The 13,473-nt window shown below is 49.6% G+C and overlaps 7 protein-coding genes across 7 annotated transcripts; 4 read left to right on the top strand and 3 right to left on the bottom strand.

The window, feature by feature from the left end:
- Window positions 1-208: 208 nt before the first annotated feature.
- Window positions 209-937, top strand: M437DRAFT_54613 (uncharacterized protein; the record flags this gene model as incomplete). Its single annotated transcript, XM_041022725.1, has 1 exon — window positions 209-937. The coding sequence occupies one exon, from the start codon at window positions 209-211 to the stop codon at window positions 935-937; it is 729 nt and encodes a 242-aa protein (XP_040877404.1).
- A 46-nt stretch (window positions 938-983) lies between these two features.
- M437DRAFT_86846 (uncharacterized protein) lies at window positions 984-1,592 on the bottom strand (the record flags this gene model as incomplete). The annotated part of the gene is made up of 1 exon (XM_041028536.1): window positions 984-1,592. The coding sequence occupies one exon, from the start codon at window positions 1,590-1,592 to the stop codon at window positions 984-986; it is 609 nt and encodes a 202-aa protein (XP_040877405.1).
- A 434-nt stretch (window positions 1,593-2,026) lies between these two features.
- Window positions 2,027-3,049, top strand: M437DRAFT_54448 (histone-fold-containing protein; the record flags this gene model as incomplete). Its single annotated transcript, XM_041022696.1, has 1 exon — window positions 2,027-3,049. One exon carries the CDS (start codon window positions 2,027-2,029, stop codon window positions 3,047-3,049), a length of 1,023 nt encoding a protein of 340 aa, XP_040877406.1.
- An 857-nt stretch (window positions 3,050-3,906) lies between these two features.
- Window positions 3,907-5,024, bottom strand: M437DRAFT_31836 (uncharacterized protein; the record flags this gene model as incomplete). The annotated part of the gene is made up of 2 exons (XM_041019218.1): window positions 3,907-4,529; window positions 4,898-5,024. Coding segments are annotated over 2 exons (750 nt in total), but the record flags the coding sequence as incomplete, so codon positions are not given.
- A 1,433-nt stretch (window positions 5,025-6,457) lies between these two features.
- M437DRAFT_86849 (uncharacterized protein) lies at window positions 6,458-8,293 on the bottom strand (the record flags this gene model as incomplete). Its single annotated transcript, XM_041028537.1, has 1 exon — window positions 6,458-8,293. One exon carries the CDS (start codon window positions 8,291-8,293, stop codon window positions 6,458-6,460), a length of 1,836 nt encoding a protein of 611 aa, XP_040877408.1.
- A 571-nt stretch (window positions 8,294-8,864) lies between these two features.
- Window positions 8,865-10,000, top strand: M437DRAFT_86850 (N-terminal nucleophile aminohydrolase; the record flags this gene model as incomplete). Its single annotated transcript, XM_041028538.1, has 2 exons — window positions 8,865-8,879; window positions 8,939-10,000. 2 exons carry the CDS (start codon window positions 8,865-8,867, stop codon window positions 9,998-10,000), a joined length of 1,077 nt encoding a protein of 358 aa, XP_040877409.1.
- A 1,501-nt stretch (window positions 10,001-11,501) lies between these two features.
- M437DRAFT_54586 (uncharacterized protein) lies at window positions 11,502-12,749 on the top strand (the record flags this gene model as incomplete). The annotated part of the gene is made up of 1 exon (XM_041022716.1): window positions 11,502-12,749. One exon carries the CDS (start codon window positions 11,502-11,504, stop codon window positions 12,747-12,749), a length of 1,248 nt encoding a protein of 415 aa, XP_040877410.1.
- Window positions 12,750-13,473: the final 724 nt, after the last annotated feature.

Here is a 13,473-nt window from a genome sequence, read left to right on the forward strand (position 1 = left end):
TATGCATCCTTGAAGGCGTTATGTTTGCTCCGAGCTACTAATGATTGTTCTGGATGGAACAATGTCTTGTTATCATTTGAAACCATATGCTCAAGTAAAGACAATGTCTAAGTGCCTGAGATTATCCAACTTGCCTATATGATAGGTAAAGTAATTGGCGCTGAGCATGCCACCCTCTTCCCAATGTATCTCCGACCATTTCTCAAGCATGAATTCTTTCTCAGATACCATTTCGACTCGTCCTCATATGCGACCATCTCCCACTAAACTCTCGACACCCACAACATACTCGACAAAGACATTGAACACTTTGTTCCAATATGTACCTCTGTCGACAACATCTTGCAGCCCTTGGATCCAGTATGCACCGTTATCATCGACGACTTCGCCAGCCTTCATTTATCGTCCTACACCTATGACAACTTCAACCAATATCGCATCATCGTCCAGTGAAACCGCAGAATTGAATCTCTCGGCTCATGCAGATTGTCAAACAACAGATACGCCTATAGGGTTTGCAATATTTCTTCTGATATTGCTGGGGATGATGTTGGCGATGGCTACCATGATGTGGTTGGCGGAGAGCAAAAGTCTTCAGAAATGGCAAAGATCAGAGTACCAAGAGCGCAGCATCTTGGACAAACAAAGGACAGATGCAGAACCCGTTGGTTTGGGCATCACACTGCATCCGGCTGTCGAAGAGAGAAGAGAGGTTGGAGATTACGAGCGACTGAAAAATTGGCTCTCCGTTGCCGTCGAACAAGGGAAGTCTGCCGGAATGACTGGGGGGTGGAACGACTTTGCTGTTTCCAGAACACGAACCGATCTCTATATGAATGCCGAGGAAGGGTTGTTACTAGCTGTCCGAGAGAGCGAAAGGAGTGAGAGCGGGAAGGACCAGATTGATATTGAGCTTGACGCTGATTGGGGGTATTGAGAGACGCGAAGAAATAGAAAGGATAGATTCGAAAGGTTTGGCCATGTCAAGCTGCCAATTCAACAGCGGCTTTCCGCTCCATTTTCTTTTTCTCCTCTTCCTCGACGTATCGCTGGAGACCAGCCACCCAGTCTTCAAAATTCTTCTGTAAAGAGTGGCCAAACTTCCATTTCACAATACGAGCGGCCAGACCTCCAAAAGTTTCCCAGGACCTGTAGATGCACGTCCCATCGCCCAGGTCTTCTATCTCATTGACCCTTTCGGCTGCTATGATGAACTTTGGGGCGAAGCTTTCCTTGTTTGCCATTATCCAGCGAATGCATGTAATATGGCCAGGCGCAGAGTCAGTCGGACAATCATCGATTTGGGTAACTAGTTCTTTGCTATGGGTGGTCATGGTCGCAGACATGCGGACAGTAAAAGTCATGACCATGTCCTTCTTCAACTGTGTATCTTGAGATGCCGACCCTGAGTCGGCTTGCTTGTTGATGGTGACTTTAGTCACGAAATTGTTCCATTGACCATATTTGGACGTGTCAAGCAGAGCCTTGTAGACAGCAGAAGGTGGAGCAGCGATTTTGTCTTCGGCAAAAGCGCTGAAGAAGCCGCCATGTGGGAGAGTGACAGCTGGTCTTGGATCGAGAGAATAGGCCATACCCCTTGAGTTTCACTGGAGAATTGAGCAATGATGAGATAAGTGCTTGTGAATCAAATGCAAAGAACAGCGACGAACAGGAAAGTGGTGATGTCAGGAGTAGGTGAAGGGTAAGAAGTTCAAGCAGACGACGCTAGTCAAGGCAGGCAGGCGTGGAAGATTATAAAGCAGAGGTCAGGCAGTGAGCGCATGGCTCGCGGTGCCATCCGGATAGTGGACGTTACATGTCAGCAGGTTAAAGTGGCATGAGTCGTCGTCGACTGCACCAAGGAGGGTTGAAGTTGTCCCAGTCGGTCCAAGCGCCTTCCGCATCTGACGCAGCGCATGAAGCATCCACTGAAGTCTGACGGCAAGGACGGATCCCTGTGATCACCCACTCTGAATCTACGAACTTTGTACACAGTCATCCATCCCTCCGTCATACCAGCTGCAGCATGGCGAGCAGCCCTCCCGGAGGCGCGACTTCACCGCCTCCAACTGGTCCGCAGCTGGCTCTGCCCAAGAAGCGCCCCTCCATCACCATCCCCGGCCAGGCCCCATCATACAAGCGTCGCAAGCCGTCAAATGCTTCATCTACACATCCTTTGCGCCAGACATCCTTTCCACCACCGGACCGTCCAGGCAGAGAATACAGTCCCGACACTCAAGCCTCGCAAGCCGCATACTCGCCCGTCTCTCGTCGCAGCGATAGTCTCGATATCGACGATGAAATCAACAGCGTAGTCAGCGGTCGCACCGGCACTACTAGCAACAAGAAAGATCGCGCAAACAAGACCAAGAAGGTTGGCAAAGTTGGCCGCCCGCCAAAAAACCGCGGTGATACCGCCAGTCTCATCGATGGCGATGCTGGTCGCAAAGGAACTTCTACAAATACCGGCAACAATGAAGATGGCCCTGCCGACGATGCCAACAGCGAAGACGAAGAAGATGGCGGCGACGACGTCAACACACTCGAAGGCGGCAAGCTCACAAAAGCCGCCATGGACGCTGAGAAAGAGCGCAAGGCCATGTTTAGCACACATATCCACCCCGCCCATGCCGAGATCTACGAAACCTGGAATCGCATACATTTGAAGAAGGAAGTCGTCCGCCGTCTCGCCAACCAAACTCTGTCGCAATCAGTACCTGCCAGCGTCGTCACCACTATCAACTCGTACACCAAAGTCTTTGTAGGAGAAATCGTCGATCGCGCAAGAGAGGTTCAGAAAGAGTGGCTTGCTGCCTCCGAAACATTACCTACGGGTGACAAGAATGAGGAGGCTTTTGGCAAGGATGGCGAGGGCGAACCAAAGGTCAAAGAGCGCGACAGAGGTCCGCTGCTACCCGATCATCTGCGTGAGGCTCTTAGACGATACAAGCACGATAGATCTGGAGGCACCGTGGGTTTCACTGGTATCAGTTTGGAGGGAAGAGAGTCTGCTGCTGTTAGAAATGGTGGTAGAAGGCTCTTCAGATGAGCGTGCCACGTCGAGCTTCATCACAACCACAACATACCACCATAACATTCTCTCCCCAGGATGGAATAAATCGCCCAGCATTTGATGTCATCATCGTCGACATCTCTCCCACGAAGCAGCAGCAGCAGTGCTTCATTTCGAATTTTGCCTACTCCGATGAACATGGGCACATCACTACCAAGAAGCACTATCTTGACATTGATATCGTATCGCCTCGCTGCGATACTCCGTGGCCATTACTGGATCGCACAGATATCACAGCGGAAAATCCCAAGGAGAAACCGCATGGTTTCTGTCCTATCGAGACTTTGTAATCCAACACTTCACTCGAGTCCTACGATTGGGGTCGTGGGGACTCGAAACATGAAAGACAGGTGTTCCCACCATCAGACCCCTGCCGGCACCTGTGATGCGGAAACAAGATTCTAAGCGCAAAAAGCAAGAAGATCAGTTCTTTTGAGAATCTTCAAGAATTGACAAATCAATAGCCATCGTAAAATCATAACAAAAGTGCCCGTGGCAAGCTCCAGCAATCAGAGCGCGCTTTTCAAGCCCCGTACCGTCGTCCTCGTTTTATCCACCTTTGTGTTTAATCCCGTCTCCGTATCCACACTACTGAGTATTCCTAGATGCAGCGGTCGTGTGGTTGTCTCTGGATGGTTTCCAGACTCCAGATCCATAGCACTATCGCCTTTTTCCACCTCAGACTCTTGCGGCAACTCGGCCAACACAGGGCTAGTAGAGCCAAAGCAATTCAACGTACTGCCAAGCGAAGACTTTCCATTTTTGCTCGTTGACCGCTCTCCAGTAGTACTCTTGCCCTGGTACACCCCTTTCGTCCTACTCCAACATGTTCGGAACAGAGGACGGAGGGTTGCCAGACTCGCTGCGATGATACCTAGACCCCCCTCTACCAAAGTCCAAACCAAGGGTTTCATAGTCCTGCTGTAGATATTGCCGCCAGGTCCAAAGTCAGGGATATAGATTGTGCGCACGATAGATGCGATACTACCACACACGGCCAATCCCAGAATACCCGCACAGGAAATCTTAGCCATGGGAGAGAGTTTCGTACGCACCAAGTACTGGATCGCCAGGATGGGAAAGAGCCAATCGGTGAGTGCGTTTACAGCGCCATGAGCGAACCCGACGGAACTCTGGATGTGGAAAGAGACGCATTGGTGAGATGCTTGTTTCAAGACGTAGTTGCCAGGGAGTCCGCATTCGAAGATTACGAGGAAGAGCATGGAGGTAGCGAGGAGGGTGTAGATGGTAACGCTGATCCAGATTATATGGCGCGACCAAGGAGTTATCAGGAAGCGGAGGAAGAAGAAGGCGAGCGAGATCTTGAGACAGATTGTGCCGGTTATGTAGAGGGCTTGTTCGGCACAGATGAGCTGTGATGCGCCATTAGCATGGTTCCCACTCTGCAGTGACACTCTCCCTCGACGTGCTAGAGGATGTGAACGCGGACAGGTAGCTACAAAAATCGCACGATGGTATCAGGAACAGGATAGTGTCCACTGAGAAGTGATAACTTGTTCAACTCTCCGTGGGCACTCCTCTGCTTCAAGAACCAAGCGTGCCTTTTCATGGGGCGTTTTTTTTTTTTTTTTTTCTTGCTCATTTACTGTGTTTTAGTGCGATGAAAACGACAAACTCTAGCATTAGGAGGACAGAGGCGGGCGAGGCGTGTCACTTACTGCAGCATATGTCTCCAGATTCGCTAGAGATGCCGGTCTGCCCTCTATATCCGCCAATTTCAACCATGTAGCACACTCGCCAATAAACACAGCCTAGTACGAAAAGGTCAGAGATCTGATCGCACGAAATCAAGGAAGGCTACACTCACCAAAGTTAACAGAATGAACCAATCATCCCACGACCAGCATCTGACTATCCTCGTCCGTGTCCAGACACGCAAAGCCACGGTGACGCAAGACAGAGCCAGAAAAGTGCCATTCAGTGCTTTCATGAGTTCCAATTTGCTTGAATCGATCCAGTAATGCGGTACTTCGCTCATGACTGCGATTGAGAGACTCGCAATATGCGTGTAGAAGGAGAAAAGACAAATTCGCTACCAAATTCCGAAGTACCTGAGGCACAATGACGATATGTATGCAAGATCACGCTCTGTCAAGCAAGAAAAAGTGCTTGCAACGCGCGTAAGCTATCGTACTCTGGTTTTTTGAGACATGAACGAACGGGCGCGAATGCCACCAGGCGGAGTTGTCTAATTCCTTTGCTTCTGGATTTGACCAATGTACGAAAAAGTAGGCACCTCTGGCAACGCCTTTTGTCTTATAACTTGTGGTACGAGTCAGCCTCAAAGAGCCCACAACGGGGTTAGCAGTCTGCTCAAACGAAACCAGGGCAGAGGCATCTGGCCAGTATGAGGATAACCGTAACATTGCTCACGTCCGATTGACATACTCATGATTGGATACTCGAGATTGAAAGCCATCAACTAATCGGATGATGGTCCAAGCTGCGGATGTCAAGTGCGTCGTAGTGTGGCTTCGGCGTAGTCTCCCAAGCCCTATATTGTAGTTGATAGGAACCGTTGTTGTTCAACGGTTATACACAACAAATGCCGGTGACACCCGCTCGCCGACTTCCAAAATCCATTTCCGGTTCCTGAATTCTCAGATCCCGCACTATTCGTAAATGAGTGGAACCATATTGATCCTGTGATTGCTTCGACTTGCATGGAAAGAATGGCTAAGAGAGGATATCGTTGTTTGTGTATACTTGCAGCACTTCGATTTCGCATCTCCATTTCATGCATTGCATTTTGTCGGCCTGGTTTTTTTTGAACACTTTACAACGTCGGTCAATTGATCTTCTGATCCTGTGAAGGTCTCGGCTTCTGGTGTTTGGCGTAAAGGTGCCGTTCGTAATGTCGATGAATATAGAGTTCACCAGCCGCGCTGAGTAACCCTGGCCTTTGGGGAACGCCATCCTGTTCTCAATGAGACCGACCTCGTATACAACAATTACTATCGTAGCATAATCGCCGCCACTTTAATTGATTGTTGTGCCAGAGCAAGTCAGCCAAAATGCTGTCGTTGGATATAATGACCACAGAAGCAGATTCATCATCATCGTCCTGATCTGCCCTATATTCTTCAGGATCTCCTTGCCGTTTGCCGTTGACCCAAACCAAGAGGTGCAAACACGGCACCTGTATCACAACCCGACTCCCCACGTGTTCATCAGATAAGACATGGCTTACCATTGCCGAATTCACCGACCAAGTGGCTTGATTTGCTCAATATGAGCAAAACTTTACTGATTATAGCAGCAGCGTTATTCGAATTGGTTCGTTCCAATGTTGTCAGTCTTTCGAAAAGGTAACCGACTGAGTAGACTACCCAACATCCGTTCAAAACTGCAGATGAAACCATTTCAGCCTTGCTCGAATAGGGTCGGTCCAGGTGCAAAGCCCTCGAAAGACATAACAGGATCATCGAAAAACTCCATCCAGGGCACATCTTCGGCACCTATGCTCGTGCCTAAGCCACTATCTGTGCAGCTATCGCACTGAGTGGAGGCAACAGTCATTGTGCAATGCTCAGATTTCATCACTTTCGCTGCAATCTTCTTGATCTTTACGAGTACTGAACCAGCACATGCCCAGCTCAAGCTGAGTGATTTGAGCAGACCCACGACCAAAGTGATGCGATCGCGATGCTGGTACATGCAGCGACAATTGTGGAGAGTACAAGCGGCCAATTGCACCACTGATGCGATGACGAGAGCGCAGATAAAGAAGGGAGTGTGTTTTTGTACCGGGCAGCGGAGAGCAGCTAGATTTGACAACTCTTTGGACGCATCTGTGGCTTTACTCGCATGAGCATGTTTTGTATCTGTGGACGGCATTTGCTTGTCGCCCTTGGCACAGAAGATATCCGCAGTAGCTGGATGGACCGAAAGAAGTTCACTTCGGGGCATGTGCAGTAGGATAGTTGCCCAGTGAATAAGCATATGTGCCTGGAATAGAAGCTCATCGACTTCTCCAGAATTCGAGATGATATCTCGCTTTTCCGGAGGCACATAGTGTGACCATGCTGCAAGGGAATTGTCAATCGCTTGTACCTCATCCGGATGAGCCTCGGCGTTTGCAATCGACAGAACTCTGGACAAGATCTGAACAGCCTCAATGCGGTAGCAAGACGAGGAGTAGCTGATCTCTTCTTCGGCAAAGTGTCGATCAGTGAATTGAGCCAGGGATGACCCATCAGAGAAACAAGCACCGTCTGTATATGTCGAGTCTTCGCATGGCAGTAAGGCCTCGGAAGCAACGGATCGAGTCTTCATGGTTGGTACGCGATGAATAGCGGACATAATGCCTTCTACTACGAACAACTCCCACCATGTGCGACGAAAGCTTTCTTCTAGGCATGACGATGAACCGCTGTTGAGCATCGCGAAATCTTTCGTGTTCATACCAAGGCTGATCGCTAGATCTATAGCATCTCTAAGCATCGCCTGTCCCTCATTCGGCTCGCCTCTAGCATGTATCGCGATGGCGAATAGAAGGCGAGCTTGAACCATGTAGACCGATCTTTGCGAGTTGTCCTTGAGAGCGGCTGCTGTTTGCGTTCGGAAGGAGTCGCTGGATTGAGATGTCGAATAGTGACTTCCAATGAATTGGACAACCGAGTGAAGGTAGGAAGGATAGTTCTGGCCATACATGTGACGAGGGAGCAAAATGGGATGTGCTGGATGAAAATTCGAATAGTACAGGTTCACAACATGTTCCATGCCTGGGTTCGATGGTGGTTGACTCTGTTGTTGAGTGTTCAATACCGAGGTTGAGACTTGATTGCTTAGCATGAATGCCGGACCAGAATCGATCAACGGCGTATCGAATGCGATGCTGACAGCATCTGACGTGTTGGGTAAATTGCTTGCAGTAAGAGTGCTTAAATGGCTCTGCCAATTTGATTGTTCGGGTTTAGCATCAGCAATAGGTGGTGCTGGGATGGGTGACTGAGTCGATGAGCTTGATGGGGGATCTTGTGTTGGGTGATCAGAATTAAGTTTGCGTCGTTTTTTCGGAATTCCTTTGCAGCCTCGCCGTGAAGGCGTGTAGTTGCATGCGATGTTAGAGGCAGCACATCGTGAGCAGACAGGCTGGATTCCATCACATTTCAAATGCTTTGATCGACATTCAGTGCAAGCCAGCGGTGATGGCTTGACAGCAGAAGCAGGCGCCTGAGAAGTGGTCCTGGTTGTCATAGTAGTTTCTCGCAGAGATCATGCTACGGCACGAGAGACACCAACAAGATTGCGTATAATGCAGTTTTGCAAAGCAAAACAATCGAAAAGTAACCATGGGTCGTGTAGCAAGGATATGACCATCAGACTGTGATAGGGAATGTCGCCGACTCGGGGACATTCGAGGTTTGGAAATGAAACCGGGGATGTTTTCTCGTATTTGGAACGTCACCCTGGCAGCATACAGCTATATCGGCCAAGCAAATCAACAAAAGTTGATTAGCTGTTTGTCATACACAGAGCTGGTGGTAGTTTCAAATTGAAACCCAAGATGATGAAGTCGTCATCTTGTGAAGATGAATTGATGCAGGAGCAGTCGGTTGGTTCAAGTCCAAGGAGCCTCAGGCTTCATGTGAAAGTGTTTGATGGTCCAAGCGCAATTGCGCAATGCTGCGACGACAGGAAGGTGCGAACTCGCAGGCGCTTTCTTTTCTACACATATCTTTCATTCGCACCTATACCAGCCATCTCTACAGCCGGAGAGAAGACAGGTCTCTCGTCCGCGCAGTTCTTATCAGGCATACCTCAAGAGATGTGTCGATTTATGGTAGGCTGGAACTCTGTCCACAGATGCAAATGGTTGCTGACGGGCCGGCCATATTGTAGGTCTACAAGGGCAAGGAGCCCATTCTCCTTTCCACTCTGATTCTCGACCCGGCTCACTCCATTCTTACGCAATCCTACGACTCACGACTTCGTTTGGACACGCGCCGTCCTCACAATGGCGATGGCTTCGGTGTTGGCTACTACACTCCACCCTCGTTACTACCTTTGCTCGGTCCTGATCCATGCATCTTCACCTCGACCATTCCTGCCTGGAACTGCAACAACCTCACCCGTCTAGCCAGCAAGACCGTCTCACCACTCATTTTCGCTCACGTCCGTGCCAGTACCGAGGGTGCTCTGGCTGAAAGCAACTGCCATCCTTTCAGCCGCGGATGCTTGATGTTCATGCACAACGGAGGAGTTGGAGGTTGGAACGCTGGTGTCAAGCGCAAGTTGGTCAGCGATGTTGGCGACCGCTGGTTTGGAGGCGTCACAGGCAGCACCGATTCTGAGTGGTGCTTTGCTCTATTCCTCGACAGTCTAGAGAGGCTGGGTTATGATCCAGACAACAAGGAAGCCCAGACAAATGGTTTTGGACACAGTGTCTTGCGCAAGGCCATCCTCAAAACCATCGAGCGCATCAACGGCTACATTCGCGAACTTCCCGAAGACGTTCGAAAAGGCGACACGCGCAGTCTGCTCAACTTTGCTGTTACCGACGGCAAGAGTGTCGTCTGCACCCGTTATGTCAGCAGCACTACCGATGAAGCTGCCAGCTTGTTCTTCAGCTCCGGTACCAGCTGGAAAAAGCAGAACGGCCTTTCTGCCGAAAAGGCCGACTACACTATGGAACGACGTGACAGAGGAGCCGACATTGTTCTTGTAGCCAGTGAACCTCTGACTTTCGAGCGTGACAACTGGGTCACAGTTCCGACCAACAGCACCGTCACTATTCACAATCAGACCGTCCTTATTCATCCCATCATCGATGACTTCTACAACCCCTCACCCAGCTTCAAACGCAGTTCGAAGTTTGCAGAGACTAAGGGTCAAACCACTACAGAAATGGCAAAGGCTACAATTGAATCGCCTTCCGAGAGCCTCATTCAGGCCGCTGCTTGAACAATGCTCCGCACGCTTCCACGCCTTAACAAAGTTTGGGATGGAAGTCTGTTGAAGCCCGCGCTCAGAATTCAGTCCTTCCGTGTAGCTTACCTCTCAGCGAACGCTATTCGGGAGCTGGAGTATACTCTAAACCGTTTTGCCTTCTGGGTAATTGGAGTCATGCTTGTGGCTGCAGGAGCGTTGAGAAATCATGCAAGCTCTCAACGGGATGAGCCTCCGTGTTGCATTGTGCCACGCTCTCAAAGCCCGTGGGATCTTGTACACAAAACGTCGGATCTCCTGGCGAACACTTGCAACTCAAAGACTTGAAGCGAGATTCTTACGACCGACAGGACCTGCCATGCACAAAAGCCTGCCCATGATCACTTCAGCTGTCTAGCCGGGCGACTCAGCATATAACCGTCGCTTCTCACGCTTTCGCGACAAGCAGGATACGTCTTGACTGGGGCCGCTGACTAGTGCATGACACAATTTGGCTGCAACTAGTTCTTGGATCTAGCGTTTCTAGCGAAATCGCACGAGCGCACTCTGCCGCGTATAACAGTTGTTCACCAATCAGAAATATCCGTGATAATACCGTAAGATCATGCTACACTTAGCGTTCAGCGTCAGGTGTTCGAAGAACGGACAGCCTCCGAGTCGGCCAGGTCTCCGACCAGCTTGGCAGCTTCACCATTCTCACGCTTTTCCCCGGACAAGCTAACACGGCAGTGTGCTCAAGTGCCGCAGGTCATGTCAATCATTACCTGATTTGACATCATACAATCACAACACCGTCCAACCTTTATACCACTTCTAAGCCTCATGCAGAGTCTAGACTGGTCGGTCTGTTTTCGTATTACTGATCGAAGATTCGCGTTGTTATCCATATGGATCGTGTTCAGAGCGCATGTCGCTTTCTAGGAGCGTCGAGGAACCATCGCTGTACAGGCAGCGAAGCCGCCCGCTTTTCTATTTATCGTGGCTAAGCTGTTGAGAGGTTATACGGACCCTTTTGATCGCCACAACAATTTGAAGCGTTGGTATTTCGACACTGTGCGCACCCGCTCGGGACTGGGCAATCTTCTCGTGGTTCTCATATTGCAACTATCATTGCCCATAACGAAGGCTATTTCACCGTTCTGACCATGAAATAACTTCAACTGTAAACAAGCATTACACGCGGATTCGGACGAGCCCACACGCGTGGTCTCAAGCTAGATCTGAGACTCTGAGTCGTTTTAGTGTGTTGTTTGCCGAAACCCTGCACCCGTGTAACCTAAGAGGCACAGGCAGACCTGATGACATTCTGTTTTTAGAGACGTTACTGTCCATCTCCTTTCCTGCATTGTTTTCGTCGGAGCTTGGCTTCAATATTTTCAGACCCTTTCTATGCCATCAAAATCTCGAGCATCAAAGTGTTTCGACCTTGCCATCTAACATAATACTTGCACATTATCAATCTTCGCCTTCACCTTGACCGATTGTTGCTCGACCCTCTGAGAACGCAGAAACCAGAATGGCAAGACGACTACATGAGACTGTACTTCCGACACCGCCGAATGAAGAGAATCACATCTATCCTACAGTAGAGCAGCTGCTGCGAGTTGAAACAGGATCCAAGCAGGTCGAGGAAGGAAGTTGTTCGCTAGATCAGTCAGCCACGAACTGGAAGAAAGATATCGAGGACGCTATCGACGCAGAGACTGATCAGTTGATCGAGTTTTTAGATGACTTTTCAACCGCTGCAAAGTCGTCCATTCAAAATTTGACTGGGAGCGAGCGCTGGGATGGCTACGCGACTACAGCACCAGTCGCTGCTGTGATATCTGAATTTCTGTCTTCGAGGCAAACCAAGAACGTCGCACTAGGTTCACCGACGTTCCCTTCTGTGGTCAGTGTGTTTGATGAAGGAGAAGGTCCTTGCCTCGTGCTCAATGGACTTTTGTCTCCACGCTTGACATCACCCGCCCATCCATACTCCTTCAACAAGACTACAGGTTCATCATCAAATTCGGCACCTATGTCAGCGCACGCAGCGGGTACTGCGGCCATCGTGGCTGCCTACGCTTGCTTACACTCCATTCGACGCCATCTTTTCGGCACAATCGTTCTGGCAGCGATATCTGATACCGAGGAAGGACATTTGGGCACATGTCGACACTTACTCCACACCGATGAGAGAAGGTCACTCTGGAGAGGCGACTGCATGATCACCGCTGTCGCCACATCCAACGCTATCCAACCAACACCCTCTTCGCCAGATTCATTCTCCTCTAGACCCGCCACAAAAACTATCGATCCAGCAACGTTTGATCTAGAATCTTCATGCTGGCAAAGAAACTTTCCGATCAAGGATTTTACACCTTCTCGATTGTCTACGCCTTGTGCAACTCATCCTGTCGCTACCTCACTATCGAACAACGGCAAAAGGGTTCTGGGAAGAAGACCCAGTATCCCTGACTTCCAGACCGGACGACGACTTGGCCAACACACTCGATTCTGGACCGATGTAGGAGTATCGAGTTTCTGTCTTGGTGTTGGTGGTGTAGAAAATAGCGAAGCAACAGCAGCAGCATCGCCACCACCACAAAGTCCAGATTTTGCAACGGACCAGGATGTTGCGTGTGATGAGATGGTGGATTCGGCATTGCAAGATGTGGAAATGGGAGACGGGGCTGCAGAGGAAGTGGATAGGAAACAGTGGATTCAACTTGTTAAGGTGTTGGTGTTGACGGCGTGGGATCAAGTGGGGTTGGATGAGTAAAGAAGCAGTACGCAGGGGGTTGATGGTGGCCATCTACAACAGGCTTATAATGATTTTGGACAGTTCGAGCACTATAATAGTTATGAACTTGGCTGGCTTGGACTGAAACTCGCGATCCCTGATGACTTTCGGTTGTGAATACGTGATGCGCTGCAAAATCTGTATCTTTGCCGCGCGTCCGACTGGTCAGGTCTTGGAGAGTATTCACGTCTCATCTCCATTATACCAGAGGACATACAGAAAGCATGCTCGACGCGCTCGGCGCGAATAGAAGGAAGCTCTGAAGGAGGTCTCTGAGGCGTGATGATGAGACGCGACTGAACGTCTGGTGGGCAGAAACAGGGTGCCTCTCCTGACAAGAAAAGTAGGCATCAACAACGGTATATCGGTCGCAAGAATGTACGGAAGAGTGATATTTTGTGATTCTGTATGTTCTTCGATATTTACAGAGCTGACCAGATGGCCGACTAGTGCCCTCCGTTTCGAGGAAGGTTGTAGAGTGTAATTCTGTGAGTTGAGTCGATTTTCGAAGAAAGCTCCATCACAACCACCATAGTCCCGAATCGGTTTCTTCAACTAGATATGGCACTCCCAACCTTTGTCAGATACGTTCATCGTACACTGTGAGCATTTTAAATTTCTAGTTCTACGTTAGCAAACTCAGAGATGCTTGCTATTCATCATCGAGTGCTGCTCTTTCGCAGTGATAATCCAGTTTCTAACC

Source organism: Aureobasidium melanogenum, assembly GCF_000721775.1.
Source record: "Aureobasidium melanogenum CBS 110374 unplaced genomic scaffold scaffold_20, whole genome shotgun sequence".
Taxonomy (NCBI): domain Eukaryota; kingdom Fungi; phylum Ascomycota; class Dothideomycetes; order Dothideales; family Saccotheciaceae; genus Aureobasidium; species Aureobasidium melanogenum.